General features: G+C 40.8%; 1 protein-coding gene across 1 annotated transcript in view; it reads right to left on the bottom strand.

Moving 5' to 3' along the window:
* The window catches only part of SCEL (sciellin), a 140,093-nt gene that overhangs the window by 8,426 nt on the left and 115,909 nt on the right, over positions 1–15,758 (bottom strand). The window contains exon 32 of the mRNA XM_068984367.1: positions 10,627–10,685. Coding sequence (XP_068840468.1) covers positions 10,627–10,685 — 59 coding nt within the window. The remainder of the gene's footprint in view (positions 1–10,626; positions 10,686–15,758) is intronic.

Below are 15,758 nucleotides of genomic sequence, written 5' to 3'. Positions count from 1 at the left end.
ACTCTTTGCGACCCCATGGACTGCAGCATGCCAGGCCTCCCTGTCCATTACCAACTCTCAGAGTTTACTCAAACTCATATCCATTGACTCGGTGATGCCATCCAACCATCTCATCCTCTGTTGTCCTCTTCTCCTCCTGCCCTCAATCTTTCCCAGCATCAGGGTCTTTTCCAATGAGTCAGTTCTTCGCATCAAGTGGCCAAAGTCTTGGAGTTTCAGCTTCAACATTAGTCCTCCCAATGAATATTCAAGACTGATTTCATTTAGGATGGACTGGTTGGATCTCCTTGTAATCCAAGGGACTTTCAAGAGTCTTCTCCAACACCACAGTTCAAAAGCATCAATTCTTCAGCACTCAGCTTTCTTTATAGTCCAACTCTCACATCCATACGTGACTACTCGAAAAACCATAGCCTTGACTAGATAGATCTTTGTTGGCAAAGTAATGTCTCTGCTTTTTAGTATGTTGTCTAGGTTGGTTATAACTTTCCTTCCAAGGAATAAGTGTTAAAAATTTCATGGCTACAGACACCATCTGCAGTGATTTTGGAGCCCCAAAGAATAAAGTCTATCATTATTTCCACTGTTTCCCCATCTATTTGCCATGAAGTGATGGGACCTGATGCCATGATCTTAGTTTTATCAATATTGAGCTTTAAGCCAACTTTTGCACGCTCCTCTTTCACTTTCATCAAGAGGCTCTTTATTTCCTCTTTACTTTCTGCCATAAGTGTGGTGTCATCTGCATATCTGAGGTTATTGATATTTCTCCGAGCAATTTTGATTCCAGCTTGTGCTACCTCCAGCCCAACATTTCTCATGATGTACTCTGCATATAAATTAAATAAGCAGGGTGACAAGATAAAGACTTGACATACTCCTTTTCCTATCTGGAATCAGTCTGTTGTTCCATGTCCAGTTCTAACTGTTGCTTCTTGACCTGCACACAGATTTCTCAATGATTCCTTATTTAATGGCATTGTGATTAGAAGTCATTGGCATATAAATCAGATTCACTGACTCTTTAAATAGAGATATAATTGGCATATAATATTATATTAGTTTCAGCTGTATAACATGATTCAATAATCATATGTGTTGCGAAATGACCACCACAGTAAGTCTAGCCAACATCCTAATGTATTTACATTTTTTTCTTGTAATGAGAACTTTTAAGATCTACTCCCTTAGCAACATTCAAATATATAACATGATATTTTTAATCTGTAGTCATCAAGCTGAATATTATATCCCCATGACTTATTTATTTTATAACTGGAAGTTTGTACCTTTTGACCACCTCTCTACCATCAAACCATGCACTCTGTATCTGTGAATTCATTTTTTGGTTTTGTTTTATTGTGTTTTGTTTTAGATTCCATATGTAAGTGAGATCAGACATTATTTCTCCTTGTCTGAGTAATTGATTCATTGAAATTTGGTGAGACTTCTTTTGTATCCCAGGATACTGCCAGCATTTGAAAATAATCCAAGTGTGCTTGAATAATATATGTAATTCTATTTGTTAGGTGCAAGATACAAATACACTATATATTTATACACATATAAATATATAATACTTATCTAAACAAAGTCTTTATGAAATATATAATTTCTATAAATTTGTTTGAAATCAAGTCACTAATGTTATTCAAATCTTCTACAGTCTTACTAGATTATCAGTTATCTGGTTGAAAAATGCTTGAATGTCTTATCTTGATATTGTATGTATGAACATATATATTCGTTGTGTTGTATATTTGTGCATATATCTTCAGTTCAGTTCAGTTCAGTTCAGTTGCTCAGTCTGGTCCGACTCTTTGCGACCTCATGAATCACAGCACGCCAGGCCTCCCTGTCCATCACCATCTCCCGGAGTTCACTCAGAGTCAAGTCCATTGAGTCAGTGATGCCATCCAGCCATCTCATCCTCGGTCGTCCCCTTCTCCTCCTGCCCCCAATCCCTCCCAGCATCAGAGTCTTTTCCAATGAGTCAACTTTTCGCGTAAGGTGGCCAAAGTACTGGAGTTTCAGCTTTAGCATCATTCCTTCCAAAGACAACCCAGGGTTGATCTCCTTCAGAATGGACTGGTTGGATCACCTTGCAGTCCAAGGGACTCTCAAGAGTCTTTTCCAACATCACAGTTCAAAAGCATCAATTCTTCAGCACTCAGCCTTCTTCACAGTCCAACTCTCACATCCATACATGACCACAGGAAAAACCATAGCCTTGACTAGCCAGACCTTAGTCGGCAAAGTAATGTCTCTGCTTTTGAATATACTGTCTAGGTTGGTCATAACTTTTCTTCCAAGCAGTAAGGGTCTTTTAATTTCATGGCTGCAGTCACCATCTGCAGTGATTTCGGAGCCCCTCAAAATAAAGTCTGACACTGTTTCTGTTGTTTCCCCATCTATTTCCCATGAAGTGATGGGACCGGATGCTATGATCTTTGTTTTCTGAATGTTGAGCTTTAAGCCAACTTTTTCACTCTCCTCTTTCACTTTCATCAAGAGGCTATTTAGCTCCTCTTCACTTTCTGCCATAAGGATAGTGTCATCTGCATATCTGAGGTTATTGATATTTCTCCTGGAAATCTTGATTCCAGCTTGTGTTTCTTCCAGTCCAGTGTTTCTCATAATGTACTCTGCATAGAAGTTAAATAAGCAGGGTGACAATATACAGCCTTGACGTACTCCTTTTCCTATTTGGAACCAGTCTGTTGTTCCATGTCCAGTTCTAACTGTTGCTTCCTGACCTGCATACAGATTTCTCAAGAGGCAGGTCAGGTGGTCTGGTATTCCCATCTCTTTCAGAATTTTCCACAGTTGATTGTGATCCACACAGTCAAAGGCTTTGACATAGTCAATAAAGCAGAAATAGATGTTTTTCTGGAACTCTCTTGCTTTTTCCATGATCCAGTGGATGTTGGCAATTTGATCTCTGGTTCCTCTGCCTTTTCTAAAACCAGCTTGAACATCAGGGAATTCACGGTTCACGTATTGCTGAAGCCTGGCTTGGAGAATTTTGAGCATTACTTTACTAGCATGCGAGATGAGTGCAATTGTGCGGTAGTTTGAGCATTCTTTGGCATTGCCTTTCTTTGAAATTGGAATGAAAACTGACCTTTTCCAGTCCTGTGGCCACTGCTGAGTTTTCCAAATTTGCTGGCATATTGAGTGCAGCACTTTCACAGCATCATCTTTCAGGATTTGAAATAGCTCTACTGGAATTCCATCACCTCCACTAGCTTTGTTCATAGTGATGCTTTCTAAGGCCCACTTGACTTCACATTCCAAGATGTCTGGCTCTAGATTAGTGATCACATCATCATGATTATCTGGGTTGTGAAGATCTTTTTTGTACAGTTCTTCTGTGTATTGCCACCTCTTCTTAATATGTTCTGCTTCTGTTAGGTTCATACCATTTCTGTCCTTTATCGAGCCCATCCTTGCATGAAATGTTCCCTTGGTATCTCTAATTTTCTTGAAGAGATCTCTAGTCTTTCCCATTCTGTTCTTTTCCTCTATTTCTTTGCATTGATCACTGAAGAAGGCTTTGTTATCTCTTGCTCTTCTTTGGAACTCTGCATTCAGATGCTTATATCTTTCCTTTTCTCCTCTGCTTTTCGCCTCTCTTCTTTTCACAGCTATTTGTAAGGCCTCCCCAGACAGCCATTTTGCTTTTTTGCATTTCTTTCCATGAGGATGGTCTTGATCCCTGTCTCCTGTACAATGTCACGAACCTCATTCCATAGTTCATCAGGCACTCTCTCTATCAGATCTAGGCCCTTAAATCTATTTCTCACTTCCACTGTATAATCATAAGGGATTTGATTTAGGTCATACCTGAATGGTCTAGCGGTTTTCCCTACTTTCTTCAATTTGAGTCTGAATTTGGCAATAAGGAGTTCATGATCTGAGCCACAGTCAGCTCCTGGTCTTGTTTTTGTTAACTGTATAGAGCTTTTCCATCTTTGGCTGCAAAGAATAGAATCAATCTGATTTCGGTGTTGACCATCTGGTGATGTCCATGTGTAGAGTCTTATCTTGTGTTGTTGAAAGTGGGTGTTTGTTATGACCAGTGTGTTCTCTTGGCAAAACTCTATTAGCCTTTGCCCTGCTTCATTCCACACTCCAAGGCCAAATTTCCTGTTACTCCAGGTGTTTCTTGACTTCCTACTTTTGCATTCCAGTCCCCTATAATGAAAAGGACATCTTTCTTGGTGTTAGTTCTAAAAAGTCTTGTAGGTCTTCAGTAAACTGGTAGTTTCTTCAGTGTTACTGGTTGGGGCATAGACTTAGATAACTGTGATATTGAATGGTTGCCTTGGAGATGAACAGAGATCATTCTGTCGTTTTTGAGATAGCATCCAAGTACTGCATTTTGGACTCTTTTGTTGACCATGATGGCTACTCCATTTCTTCTGAGGGATTCCTGCCTACAGTAGTAGATATAATGGTCATCTGAGTTAAGTTCACCCATTCCAGTCCATTTTAGTTCTCTGATTCCTAGAATGTCGACGTTCACCCTTGCCATCTCTTGTTTGACCACTTCCAATTTGCCTTGATTCATGGACCTGACATTCCAGGTTCCTATGCAATATTGCTCTTTACAGCATCGGACCTTGCTTCTATCACCAGTCACATCCACAGCTGTGTATTGTTTTTGCTTAGATCCATCCCTTCATTCTTTCTGGAGTTACTTCTCCACTGATCTCCAGTAGCATATTGGGCACCTACTGACCTGGGGAGTTCCTCTTTTGGTATCCTATCATTTTGCCTTTTCATACTGTTCATGGGTTTCTCAAGGCAAGAATACTGAAGTGGCTTGCCATTCCTTTCTCCAATGGACCACATTCTGTCAGACCTCTCCACCATGACCCGCCCATCTTGGGTTGCCCCGCAGGCATGGCTTGGTTTCGTTGACTTAGACAAGGCTGTAGTCCTAGTGTCATCAGATTGACTAGTTTTCTGTGAGTATGGTTTCAGTGTGTCTGCCCTCTGATGCCCTCTTGCAACACCTACCATCTTACTTGGGTTTCTCTTACCTTGGGCGTGGGGTATCTCTTCCCGGCTGCTCCAGCAAAGCACAGCATATATGTTCATGATTTTTATCTTGTGTATACTTCATTATTATATAATGTTTTCTTTGGGCTTCCCAGGTGGCACTAGTGGTAAAGAACCTGCCTGCCAATGCAGGAGATGTAAGAGACACAAATTCGATCCCTGGGTTGGGAAGATCCTCTCGAGAAAGGAATGACAACCCACTTCAGTATTCTGGCCTGGAGAATCCCAATAGACAGAGGAGCCTGCCAGGTTACAGTTCATGGGGTCGCAAAAGAGTTGGAGGTTACTGAAGCAACTTAACTCATGCACACCTTACCAAAAAATAAAAAAACACCAAGGACAAACCACTGTTTAATAGGATTGTAGTAGATTTTGAAAACTAGGATAAATGATACTTTTTAAATAAACATCTCAGAATTGTACTTGTGATGGTTTTCACCCCTTTTTTGGGAAAGCGTGGAATGGAGATGATGAGGAAGTTTTACATTTAGATTTGTTTTAAATTTTAAAAGCTGTTCTTTTAAATTTACCATCTGTTACTTCAGTGCTTCCAAGTGGCTATGGTAACTGTTCAGGGCTTCTAGAGTGAACAGTGGTATAATTGAGTATGGCTTGACCCCTACTGGGCCTTTCTCATGGAGGGAGATCAACTTATTGTGAATCTTGTCACATTACAAGAGGGTTCCTTTGCAAAAATGTTAGCCTTCTGGTTGATGCATAGCAGAGATAAGAACTAGTTATAGACTTTCTGGTGACTCATTTGAATTAAAAGGTGCTAATTCTGCAAAGAAAATTTTGTTATCTTCCTGAGAGAAACTTCTCTATATACTCCAGTATTTCAACATTTTGATACAGATCTTAAATAACACTAAGTAAATATGCTTAAGGTATGTGGATTAGTTTTTGCTAAGAAAGAATGATTCATACTCTCAGTGTTAAGTTTCCATCCCTTTCCTAGAGGTACTTTTATTTGTTGAAGAAATTACTGGAAATATTTTGCTGATAGTGGTGTTGATAGAGCAATTTGGAGATTGTGATGTGTGCACCATAATATGGGCTATGGGGGAAAGGAGATATTCACTAAGACCAATGAGTTTAACCTTACAACCTTGAATTGAATTGTAATAACAGTGCAGATTCATGTATATTTTTTGTGAAAAAAATTATTTTTAGCACTATCCACTGAAATGGGCTAGAGATATTGATCAACCCAATAGCGATGTTACCCTAATGCCTAGAATTTGGTCTTTAAACACCATTTTCCACAGAGAGAGATATGGGTCCTTGAAAAAAGAGGCTAATAGGAGGTCTAAGGTAGGAAATATACTAGATAAGCTTGAAACATTTTATCAAAGTTTAGTTGGATTGTGTGAAAAGGACCTGGAGCCCACTTGTGTAAGCGCCTACCATTCAAAGATCAGACAACTTAAGCATCAACAAGGAACAGTCTCTGACACGGATTGAAACACATCAAATAATGTTTAAATCCTGGGGTCCAAAATAATGCTTGAATACATAGATAATCTTTGGAGAATACTAGGGCTTTGAGTTATTATTTTGGAAACTGTTAACTAAAGGCTTCCCTGGTAGCTCAAATGGTAAAGAATCTGCCCACAATGCAGGAGACATGGGTTCGATCCCTGGGTTGGGAAGATCCCCTGGAGAAGGGAATAGCAACCCTCTCCAGTATTCTTGCCTGGAAAACCCCTTGGACAGAGTATCCTGGTAGGCTACTGTTCATGGGGCTGCAAAAAGTTGGACACAACTGAGGGATTAATACTTTTAAATAAAGGATAAAGTCTTTATCCTGCCTTTTCTATACATATTCAGAGTAACCAAATTGTGGATGAGAGAAAGTGTCTTTTTATAGATGTATTCTGGCTAATAAATGAAAAGGGGAAAGTAGAACGAAAACATCACATTTTGAAATTGCCATGAAATTGTTAATACCACCAAATGAAAGACAGTATGTGCTTCTGATGAAAGTACCCAATATCACTTATGAAGTAGTCTTCATATAGACACACACACATAGCACCACCACCACTACAACCACCAGCCTCAACTTAACCACATCTCAAGACAGAGCAATACGAGGGCCAAAAACATGTCGAAAGCCATCGACATATAAACAGTAGGAGACTTTCTGAGACAAGCAACTCAACTTCTCCTTCTCCCCATCCCCTTCGTTATTTCCTCCTCTCCTACAAAACGACAAAACTGCATGATGAAAAAAAAAAAGAGAGATGGAGGGGAAAATCTTTAGATTAAGAGCCAAGAGCATATTAATCAAATGCAAAAAACAGAGCTTTTGGAATCGTGATTCAAACAAACTTAGAGAACATTGATAGTATAAATTGAGACATGTGAGCACTGCCTGGATATTGGAGTAGATTCAAAAATTACATTGGAGGAGGGAGATGCACTGATAATACAGTGTCAGTGTTTTAAAAATGTAAACATAGTAAATTGCTATGTTGAAACACTTTCATGAGGCTGAGGTAAGTGGGAGTGGGGATGGAAGAGTGGAGGGGTGGAGGAGGTGGGAAAGGAAAGTTTGTTTCTTTCTTTTGCCAAAAGAATATATAACTTGTGTTTCAAATTCAGTTTTAATGCACCCTGAACCATGTATATGAGCAGTTTAACAATTAATGGATGATACACTTAGGGCACGTACCTAGTGGGAAGTTTCTCTGTAGCCCATTTTCCTGTACTAAATAAAGTGTATTGGAACTTGATGGCAGATTCAATCATCCGCATATATACTAGAGTTTATAGAATGTGCTTAGTTGCTCAGTTGTGTCCAACTCTTTGCGACTCCATGGACTGTTGCCTACCAGGCTCCCCTGTCCACCGGGACTCTCCAGGCAAGAATATTGGAGTGGGTTGCCATGCCCTCCTCCAAGGGATCTTCCCAACCCAGGGATCAAACCCAGGTCTCCCCCATTGCACACAGATTCTTTACTGTCTGAGCCACCATGGAAGCCCAAGGATACTAGAGTGGGTAGCCTATCCCTTCTCCAGGGGATCTTCCCAACCCAGGATTCAAACCAGGGTCTCTGCATTGTGAGTGTATTCTGTACCAGCTGAGCTATCAGGGAAGCCCATTTATAGAATAAAAGTCTCAATACCTAATGAAAGAGTTAAAATACATATGTGCCTGCATTTTGGTATTTTGTGTTTGTTAAAATTTGGTAGAATCCTAATTTTTTTTTTCACTTTTCCTCCTTAAATTAATCATCCAGCATTGAGCTAGAAGACAACCACAAGTAAAATAATAATCATCATCATAAAGGAGTTTTTGAAGCTTAATATTTTGATACTTACATATGTAATCTTCCCCCCGTAGTATGTATTTCCTTTACCATATCAAAGTATTATGGAATGAAGCACATCAGCAGCAATTCTTACAGTATTTCTTGAATGACTTTGCTTCCACTTACAATTGTTAAAAATTTTCCTGGGTTGTGACATCTCTGAAAAGGTAAGATATTAGATCCAGAAACACATGTATGTAAAGTGTATGAAACACAGTTGATGCCCAGTGACTGAAAGTTACTGCGTCAGAAAAAAATAATTAATATTGACATATGCATTGATTTTCCCCATTTCCCTGCCTATTATAGAATATCTGCATTGGTGAGCCCCGCTTGCCATCCCTTCCCACTTCCTAAAGAGGATGGATAATTTCGCGCTGAATTTAAGCCTAAATTAATGTCTAAACAATGTGATGAGAAAGAAGAGAGAGAAAAGGAGGAGGGCGGTATTAGGTAGGCTATGAGTTTAAGAGGTTTTTTGTTTTGTTTCTGGTTGGGGGAGATAGGATTGGGGATGGGGAAAGAGGACTTTAATAAAAACGGATGTGGAGCATGTATTTGGGCCCTCTTGAATGTCCTTTGAGAGTCACTACTGAAAGGTGGAATTCTTCTTAATTACATTTCACGAGTTGAACTATGCTTCTTGAATAAATGTAGCACTGTGATGGGACTGAACCCTGAGTGTCTCCGGATTTACAAGATTTACAATACTATTTACTTGAAAGGTGTGTAGTAAAGGATTAGCATTGCCCAGAGAGCAGTTTGCCTTTGACTCCTGGGAGATCCCTGGAATGCCCTGCCTTCTATATGTGCCTCTATTTGTGGGGGGACCCTGAGCCACTCCAAATGTTCTATTCTAACTCTGAGATTTGTGGTGAAGGCTTTGGGCCACATAGTATGAGCCCTATCTGGGGTGGAGGTAGGGGGCTGTAGACTAAGGTCAATGATATGAGCCATCAACCAAGTCTACCTGACTGAACCCCAGTAAAAACATCTCAGCACCAAAGTTGAGATGACCTCAGGTTGTCACAACTTGGTGTGTATTGTCATACATAATTGCTTGGAGAAACAGGCATGGGCCACACAAATCCGCCTGGAGAAGACACCTGAAGACCTGTGCCTGGCATTTCCTAAATCCTGTCCTGTGTGCTTCTTCCTTTGGCTGATATTAATCTGTATCCTCTAACTATAATAAACCATAACCAGGAGTATGACAGCTTCTGGAAGTCCTTCCAGTGAATTATTGAGCTGGACAGTGGTCTTGGAGACCTCTTGAACTTGCAGTTTGTGTCAGAAGTTTTGGGGGCTCACAAACTTTACAGAAGTGCATGGTGAAATCTATTTCTACACAAAAATGTAAAGTGAAAAAAATGTATGGAAAATTCTAAAAGTAAAAAAGAGAACTGCATTTTAGAAAGGAACCTAAGACTATAGACCAATATGCTATTTATCCTGCACTTCCTGGGTGTCTCAGTGGTAAAGAATCCACCTGCCAATGCAGGAGACACAGGTTTGAGGGTCAGGAAGATCCCCTGGTGAAGGAAATGGCAACCCACTGCAGTATTTTTGCCTAGGAAATCCCAAGGACAGAGGAGCCTGAGGGCTACAGTCCATGGGGTCACAAAAGAGTCCAACATGACTTAGCAACTACAACAACAACAACAAGCTATGCTTCCAGAAGAAATATTAGAATATATATACAAAATAGCAAGATATAGAAAATAATATGGATTTATCTTAATTTTACTTTTTTTAGAGTAGTGATAAATATAGTAAATCAGGGGCATATAACAAATAAAATACATATCAACTTTAGTAAAATTGTTATTTGGTGCCAGGGTTTGACTCTTTCAAGCATCTCATGTTAAATGAGATCCAAAAGGACTCTTCCTCAAGTTCAATAGTGACACACGTGCACAGTACAAAAAATAACTTATGAAAGAGGAAATCTATACAAATGCAAGCTATGACAGAACTTGGTTTGCAAATGTATGGCACAAATTGATCCAGAATCGTAAAAACCACAAGTTAAGTAGGAGTTAGCCGTGCGTTATTGTAATGCCAAAAGTTACTAAAATACTGAACTATCTAAATAAGAGAATGGCATGTGAAGCTTAGTCTGACACTGTGTTCTATTCTGGTGAGGTCATTTTTAGATGATTGCGTTCATTTTAAAACCCCACATTTCATGAAAGAGACTTCAGCATGTTGGGTTCCAATCCTAGCTTTGCCCCTGACAGACTGGCTCTAGCGTGGAGCTGTTCAGGGACAGAAGTCCCCAGTCCTCTTCATTTCTGGATCCTGTTAATGAGCGTACTGGGTCAGAATCATACTTAAATGGCCACACAGATCTAAAATTCTTTGTTCATCAAGGAAAGACATTATTGGGACTTTCCTGGTGGTCCAGTGGTTAAGGCAACATGCCTCCAAGGCAGTGGGTGCTGGTTCAATCCCAGAGCCAAGGTCCCAGGAGCCTCATGGCCAAAAAACCAAAGCATAAAACAGAAGCAATGTTGTAACAAATTCAAAAAAGACTTCAAACATGGTCCACATCAAAAACTCTTAAAAAAAAAAAAAAAGACATTATTAACAGGGATGAGGACTGGGAGGTATAAATCACAATGTCTTTGTATGCCAAAGCGTATTTTATTTATAGGAGACCCTGGGTTACCATCATCCAGCGATAAGCTCTCCGGAAGAATGAATCAAGAGTAAAGCTCACTGGGCTCTGTGCCAAGACTACAACCTGCTCTCCCAATGCATTTCTCCATCTTCCTTTAGTGCCAGAAACCTTGACACCTATTGCTTGGCTAGGAGACATGTCATGACCTTCCTGCTGTTGTTTTTGTTGTTCTGCTCAGTCCCATGGACCGCAGAACGCCAGGCTTCCCTGTTCCTCACCATCTCCCAGAGTTTGTCCAATTCATATCCATTGCATGGTGATGCCATCCAACCATCTCGTCCTCTGTCGCCCTCTTCTCCTGCTGCCTTCAGTCTTTCCCATCATCAGGGTGTTTTCCAAAGAGTCAGCTCTTTGAATCAGGGGGCCAAAGTATTGGAGCTTCAGCTTCAGCATCAGTCCTTCCGAAGAGTATTCAGGGTTGATTTCCTTTAAGATTGACTGGTTCAATCTCCCTTGCTTTCCAAGGGACTCTGCTGTTGAGCGTGGCCAGTTGAATGTGAGTCACAGGAGTGAGGGCATATTCTTTATCACATCTTTTCTTTTTCTCTTGTTTCAGGCAGGGGCACAGTCACAAGAGCTAGCTTATCATGAGATGCTAGGAATGGCAAAACAATACGCTTTAGACAATTTTGTGGACAGAGTCTCGTGTTTTCTTATGACAAAAAGAAAACAAAAAATCCAGCCTGTTTGAATCACTGTATTTTAGAGATTCTCTGTTATAGCCACTTGGTTGTGCCCTGACTTATTTAGAAACTGGTGCTGGAGATAGGCTGCTATCAAATAAAAGCCTGAAACAAGTGGTATGGGCCAGCTGTTTGTGCAATAAGGAGCAAGGAAGTGTTGCAGGTTGGAAATTTGATGACCCTTGTTATGCCATGGAAAAACATTTGGCAAAGTTCTTGCCTACTTTACCATCTGAGCAACCAGGTAAGTCCTGCCATTTGCAACAAGGAAATCTTGCCATTTGCAACAAAATGGATGACCTTGAAGGACATTATACTGATATATACTTAAATATGGGTTTCCCTGGTGGCTCAAATGGTAAAGAATTTGCCTGCAATGCGGGAGACTTGGGTTTGATCCCTAGGTTGGGAAGATCTCCTGGAGAAGGGAATGGCAACCCACTCCAGTATTCTTGTCTGGAGAATTCCATGGACAGAGGAGCCTGGTGGGGTACAGTCCATGGGGTCACAAAGAGTCGGACATGACTAAACAACTCTTGCTTACTTTAGCTTTGGAGCCCGTAGTTCTAGCTGAAAAGATTGAAAAAAAGCTCAGAGAGTCAGTACATGTTTGCTGTTCCTTACTGCATTTAACAAGATACCATGAGAGAGATGAAGCAAGGTGTCCATTAGCCAGTCTGCAAGCATAAATACTTAAGCATTGCAGTTCTGCTTCACTGGGAGCTGCAGTCTAAGTTGACTGAGAGTTCAGTGTGTGTGTGTGTTCAGGTGCTCAGTTGTGTCCAACTCTTTGTGACCCCACAGACTGTAGCCTGCCAAGCTCCTCAGGCCACGGGATTTTCCAGGAAAGAATACTGGAGTGGGTTGCTATTCTCTTCTCCAAGGGATCTTCCTGACCCAGGGAGGGAACCCATCTCTCTCGTCCTGCATTGGCAGATGGATTTTTTTTTTTTTACCACTAGCATCACCTGGGAAGCCCAGTGAATGAGCGTTCAATCAAGCTAGAAAAGCGAACTGCAACTTTATGATGAAAAGCAGGAGACAGCAATGTTTCTCAGAGACTGTACCAGGCCTTCTATTAAACACTCTCCCTCAGACAACCCGAATCAACTTAACTGCAAAGGTCATTCAGTTGAAGGAGAGGGATGAGCTAAGCACAGTTCAGTTCGGTTTAGTTCAGTCGCTCAGTCGTGTCTGACTCTGTGACCCCATGAATCGCAGCACGCCAGGCCTCCCTGTCCATCACCAACTTCCAGAGTTCACTCAGACTCACGTCCATCGAGTCCGCGATGCCATCCAGCCATCTCATCCTCGGCCGTCCCCTTCTCCTCCTGCCCCCAATCCCTCCCAGCATCAGAGTCTTTTCCAATGAGGCAACTCTTCGCATGAGGTGGCCAAAGTACTGGAGTTTCAGCTTCAGCATCATTCCCTCCAAAGAAATCCCAGGGCTGATCTCCTTCAGAATGGACTGGTTGGATCTCCTTGCAGTCCAAGGGACTCTCAAGAGTCTTCTCCAACACCACAGTTCAAAAGCATCAATTCTTCGGCGCTCAGCCTTCTTCACAGTCCAACTTTCACATCCATACATGACCACTGGAAAAACCATAGCCTTGACTACTGAAAACATTTTGGAGGAAGAAAATGGCAGCCCACGCCAGTATTCTTGCCTGAAAAATCCCATGGGCAGAAGACATGGAGGACTATAGTGCTTGGAGTTGTTAAGAGCTGGACATGACTGAGCAACTAAGCACTAGCAGGTACAGTGAAGGTAACACAGAGTTCCCATACGCCTCACACAGAGGTTCATCTATTATGAATACCCTACATTAGTGTGGTTGCTTTGCCACAATTCATGAGTCAATTATGAACTAAAGTCTTGGATGTGAGGGTGATCTGGCTGCAACACCTGTCACCATACTGATCACCAGGGATGATGCGGTTGATCTGTCTGACTAGGTAGGTGACCTCCCTGTCTCATCACTCCCTGTGTGTCCCTCCCAACGCTGCACACTTGGTCCACCCTCCCAGATGGAGGAGGACCATTCTTGGGTCGAGGGTATAAGAAAACGCGTGCTCCCCTGCTAGAACCTGCACACAAGCTCTCAAGGTCCAGTTGTAGAAAAATGAAGGGTAGCCAAGCTTCCAGGACTCCAGACACATCCTAATGAGTCTACATGTGGCAGTCTGCCTTTGTTTAAAAAAAAAAAGAAAAGAAAAGAAACACTAGAGCCTCTATTTTATTCTGAATTTTTTGGGAATAAAGGGTTCTTTCTTGTTTCAGGGTCTCATCCAGGAACCACATTACATTTAGTTGTCATGTCTCCTCAGGCTCTCTTTTCTGGCTGCAAACATGTTTCAGACTTTTAAATTTTTGATGTCTTTGACAGTTTTGAGGAGTACGGACCATTCAATAAAGATGTGTATTTTCCCCAGTGGCTCAGTGGTAAAGAATCTGCCTGCAAGGTAGGAGACACTTTGGAGAAGTAGGTTTGATCTCTGGGTTGGGAAGACCCCTCTGGAAAAGGAAATGGCAGCCCATTCCAGGATTCTTACTGGGAAAATCCCATGGACAGGGGAGACTGGTGGGCTATGCTTCATGCAGTCTCAAAGAGTCTGATATGACTAAGCGACTGAACACACACACACACACACACACACACACACACACTATATGTTGGGGGAAAGAAGGCTTCAGAGAGGCTTTGCTATTTTTATCTTATCCTATCAAGTGCATACTAGCAATGTGATCAATTATTGTTGATGTTAATTTCGATACCTGTCTGAAATTTCTATACCTATATTTTGTTTGTCAGATCCCTCCTCTGTAAATTGCTTTTCTTCCTGTCCCATTCTGTGCTCTGGAAGGTATGTACTGTGCAGCCCACATATAGAAAGTGAAGGGTTATGTTCGACCTCCTTGAGGATGGAGTAGCTCCATCAATTATTTGGAATTGTGCATAGGAGATTTGTGTCTCCTCCATTATTTACTTATTCAATCATCTGTTTATACCAGCACTGACTCACAAACCTTTATTTTATACTTTGGGTTATAATTCAATACTATGTTATTTATTCAGTTGCTCAAATGTCAGCTTTGGCCACTGGGAGCTCTTTCAGTCAACTCCTATGTCCCTTGGACATATCCATATCATTCCTGTGTACCTATGTATGTGCACGTGTGTGTTTGAGCATTTTCTTATTTCCTGACACTACAAGATGTTCTGGGTGCATCTTCTCTACATCCTGCCCTAGCCCTAAAACCAACCATTTCTCCGAGGATCCTTTGTCCCTTTTATTGGGGAATGGTATTAAAAATCAAGATCTGGATTTATTGCCTCTAAGCTCTGTCAGCTGACAGAGCAAGAAAATAAATGTATGTATACTAACCCAAGTATTAATAAATGTGTATACCTATAGATATTTCTATATATAATCATCTGTGTCTATATTAAGGTAAACATGAAATCATATTGATGTCTCTAACTCATTCATTACCACAAGGATCCTTCCTGTTTCCTCCCCTCCTTATCTGCAGTCTCCAACTCCAAAGGTAAGCAATCTGGCTCCCACCAACTATTGTCTCTTTACTAAATTATCAACTCCAGTATATATATATATATATATATATATATATATAAATTCCAGTATATATATATATATAAATTCCAGTATATATATATATAGATTCCAGTATATATATATATAAATTCCAGTATATATATATATATATATATATATATATATCAATATATATATATCAATTCCAGTATATATATATACTGGTTTCAGAATTGTTAACTTGACTCCATGAAAAACAATTGGACCCACCAGAGTATAGTGTTCTTGCACAGTTACTTGTGTCTTTAGTCTTACACACTCCACTCATTTCCAAAGTTACTAAGGTCAGCACATTTTCCTCTCAGCACCTTTACTGAGACTGTTTCACACAGTTGCGATACTACTGGATTCTTTTGCGGCATTCCACATTCCATCCTGGGATCCCTTACT

The sequence above is a fragment of the Capricornis sumatraensis genome, chromosome 12, assembly GCF_032405125.1.
Source record: "Capricornis sumatraensis isolate serow.1 chromosome 12, serow.2, whole genome shotgun sequence".
Taxonomy (NCBI): domain Eukaryota; kingdom Metazoa; phylum Chordata; class Mammalia; order Artiodactyla; family Bovidae; genus Capricornis; species Capricornis sumatraensis.
This window is presented reverse-complemented; position numbering and strand designations above follow the sequence as displayed.